This window comes from Condylura cristata, unplaced genomic scaffold, assembly GCF_000260355.1.
Source record: "Condylura cristata isolate star-nosed mole 26May11 unplaced genomic scaffold, ConCri1.0 scaffold00004, whole genome shotgun sequence".
Classification (NCBI taxonomy): domain Eukaryota; kingdom Metazoa; phylum Chordata; class Mammalia; order Eulipotyphla; family Talpidae; genus Condylura; species Condylura cristata.
Genome location: NW_004567105.1, coordinates 59,876,348 through 59,879,427, shown reverse-complemented (window position 1 = coordinate 59,879,427; position 3,080 = coordinate 59,876,348). Strand labels below are relative to the sequence as shown.

Below are 3,080 nucleotides of genomic sequence, written 5' to 3'. Positions count from 1 at the left end.
CCTAGCCTCCTAGCCTCCAAGCCTCCTAGCCTCCAAGCCTCCTAGCCTCCTAGCCTCCTAGCCTCCAAGCCTCCTAGCCTCCTAGCCTCCAAGCCTCCTAGCCTCTCCCTTGCCACTTACCTGCTGCATGAAGCTAAGGTCATTCGTTTCTGGTTAACCCTGCGTTTCTTTTTTCCAATTAAACAACCACAGATAGGTCACAAAGAGCTTTACTTATTAATTTATTTGAGTGATTCTGAAGGGAGCATGTACTCTCCAGCCCACCGAAGTCCCCACCCCGCCTACTGCCTTGTCCAGCCCACCTTTCTCATTGGCTGCTCCCACCTGGCCCCTGCTAAGCCACCTGCAGACCCGGGTTGCTCAGGTGCTGCCTCAGGCCTACAGACCTGATTGGGCAGGGCAAAGAGAAAGGAGCCGTGTTGACCTTTCCCTTCCGGGGACCAATTTCAACTCCCAGAAGCAAATCCATGTTCAAGTTGTGGACCAGTATAGGCAGTAGCGTCTGTGTGGACAGAGCCCAAGAAACAAGGTCTAGCTCAGCTTTTGATCTGGGACACACTTCTTCCCTCTCTGGATGCCAGTTTTCTCATCTGAATTATGAAAAATTATACTGAGGCCCTCCAAATTCCAGCACGAAACAAGTCAAACCTAAAGCTCCAGGTGGTCTCCACCACCTACTCTGTATTGCTGACTATGCCTGTGAGGGGCCCGGGGGCACTGGTATGAGCAAGACAGAGGTCCCTGCTGTCATGGAGCTTACTGTGTAGTAAAACAGGCTCTACAGACATGTACATAGATACAAAAGAGCACATCAGGCAGGAGAAGAGCCAGAAATAAATATAAAGCAGGGTGAAAGAATTAGTGATGGGAAGGTGGAATGATTTTTAAAAAGATGGTCACTGAAGGCCTCTCTCAAGCAGAGACCTGAATCGGTGAGGGAGCAAGCTATGGGATGTGTGTTCTGGCAGAGGAAACTGCAAGTGCAAAGGTCCTGGGGTGGACAGTTTTAACATGTAGTTGGAGCAGTGAGATGATTGCTGTGGCTGGAAGCTTGGTAGGCAAGGTGAAGAAGGGTGAGGTGGGTGAGGTGGGAAGGGCCAAGCCAGCACAGAGGAAGGCCGAGCCAAGCAACAGATACTCTATTCTGATAGAATATTCTACTCCAAGAAATTCCACTCTAAGGGATGAGAACAGTGTCAGGACCAGATCTGTCTCCAGGTGCTATGTAGAGAAGGGACATTAGGATGTGTCAGTCAAGAGACTGTCAGCAAAACTGAAATCACTGTAGGTTTTCTGGGCAACAGGAATTTGATACAGAGAAGAAATTGAACTGCTAAGGGGATGATGAGACATTCCAAAGATTAGCAGGGGGCTGGGGGAGAAAATGGTTATTTCACAACTCAGCAGGGCAGCTGGCTAGAGAACCACAGCTCTGGAGAGAGAGGCTACAGAGGTAGACCCAGAGCCCCAAGCTGAGCACAAAGGGGTGTGTGTCCCTTTTTCCTCCCTTCACCTGCCAGGGTCCTGCCGGTTACTTCCATTGACTGAATGTACCCAAAATCCAACTGGCAAAGGAAGCTGAGTAGAGCTCCCTAAAGGGCAGGGCAGCTGTGTGGAAATGGACAATGGACCTGAAGCAAGTGACTAGCATGAGCTGCAGGGGCAGAGGCCAGGACTTCCTCCAGGAGGACACCAAAACAGTCCCAGGGAGAGATGTGGCGGGGACCAGGGCAGAGGTGTTTGGAGACACGACTGGATCCAGGTATGTTAGTGGAGCAGAGGTAGCAGTGAAAATTTCAGCGGTGGAGTTTACTGAGGGGGACTGAACAGAGCAGGCTGGGGAGGGGTCAGGGTCATGGCTGTTTTGAACAGGAAGTTTGAGATGCCAGGTCCTAGTCCTGATGGAGGTATCGAAGAGGCAGCTAGACAGAGCAGGCTGGGGAGGGGTCAGGGTCATGGCTGTTTTGAACAGGAAGTTTGAGATGCCAGGTCCTAGTCCTGATGGAGGTATCGAAGAGGCAGCTAGACACTCAAACCTGGGCCTCAAGGAAAGGAAAGAACTTCAGATACAAACGCAAGCCATCAGAGTATATAGAGGGTGTCTGGTGGTAGAACTGGGTGACTTCACTTGGGGGGCATACCCCCTCTAAGTCACATGACTTTCCCTGAACCAACCATCTGGGCAGGGAGTGGGGTGAGGCTAGGGGTGCCTGGCTGGTACCAGGTTTCATGCCCAATCAAAGGGATGGGATCCCACTTGCCAGTTCCATAACCCAACTGGGAGCTGGAGAGGGGTGATTTCTTAAAGAAAAGTCAGAGTGTTCTTAGTAAACAAGGCTTAGGACTTGTTTGAGCAGCAAAAACAAACAAAACCAGCAGTTGTTCCCTATAGACTCCTTTCATTTATTCCACGTACTGCCAGGAAGCACCTATTCTGTGCCAAGCTAACAAATACTAGCTGAGCACCCATTATGTGCCCAGTCCTATGATTTTTCTCTCATTTTACCTAGCCTCCACTCTCTGAAAGAACCGGCCCTCCTGCCTGCCAGAGGGAATGGAGGGGTCCCCCTGCTCTACCTGGTTCCCCTTAGCGCCAGGGCTACCTGATTTGATTACTCTCACTGTTGGGGATTGACAGTGAGAGCAAATGGGGAGCTACCTGGGAACAGCCGAACAGGGTCTGGTTGACACCAAAGCCCACCCTCCAACAGCCCCAGCCTAGCCTCCAGCTGCGCCTCTGCCCCTCCCAGGCACCCCCAGGCACTTCCACAGCAGAGCCTCCAGCCTTCAGCTGGCAGCTGCTAGGACCCAGGGGGCTGGTGTGGTGCCAGGCCCTGCCCCTCCCTGGCCAGCTCTGTGTGTCTCTGAAGGCACATCAGAGTGACAGCCAGTACCATCTCCAGCCGTGGCTGAGTAGTTGGGGCAGAGAAGAGAGCAGAGAGGCGGCAGGCCCAGTTTTGCACCCTGATGGGACCAGCCAAGCTCCCCAGAGGATGGCAGCCAGGGCAAGGGAACCAGCACCTGGGCAGCCTATGAGGTGAGGGCCTGAGAGCAGGGGACTGGTGATGGGGTGGAGGGGT

General features: G+C 52.8%; 2 protein-coding genes across 7 annotated transcripts in view; one reads left to right on the top strand and one right to left on the bottom strand.

The window, feature by feature from the left end:
- The window catches only part of PCBP4 (poly(rC) binding protein 4), a 17,241-nt gene that overhangs the window by 2,169 nt on the left and 11,992 nt on the right, over window positions 1–3,080 (bottom strand). For 3 of the 6 annotated variants that reach the window (XM_012735261.1, XM_012735263.1, XM_012735262.1), the window contains exon 13: window positions 509–2,042. The exons of 1 other annotated variant lie outside the window; for it this stretch is intronic. In XM_012735261.1, the coding sequence (XP_012590715.1) occupies window positions 1,532–2,042 (511 nt within the window). In that variant the 3' untranslated portion in view covers window positions 509–1,531. 2 more of the 6 variants (XM_012735264.1, XM_012735267.1) reach the window with 2 other exon arrangements.
- The window catches only part of GPR62 (G protein-coupled receptor 62), a 2,881-nt gene continuing 1,849 nt past the window's right edge, over window positions 2,049–3,080 (top strand). Inside the window, exon 1 of the mRNA XM_004676574.2 lies at window positions 2,049–3,037. The gene's annotated coding sequence lies outside the window, so the exon portion shown is untranslated. The remainder of the gene's footprint in view (window positions 3,038–3,080) is intronic.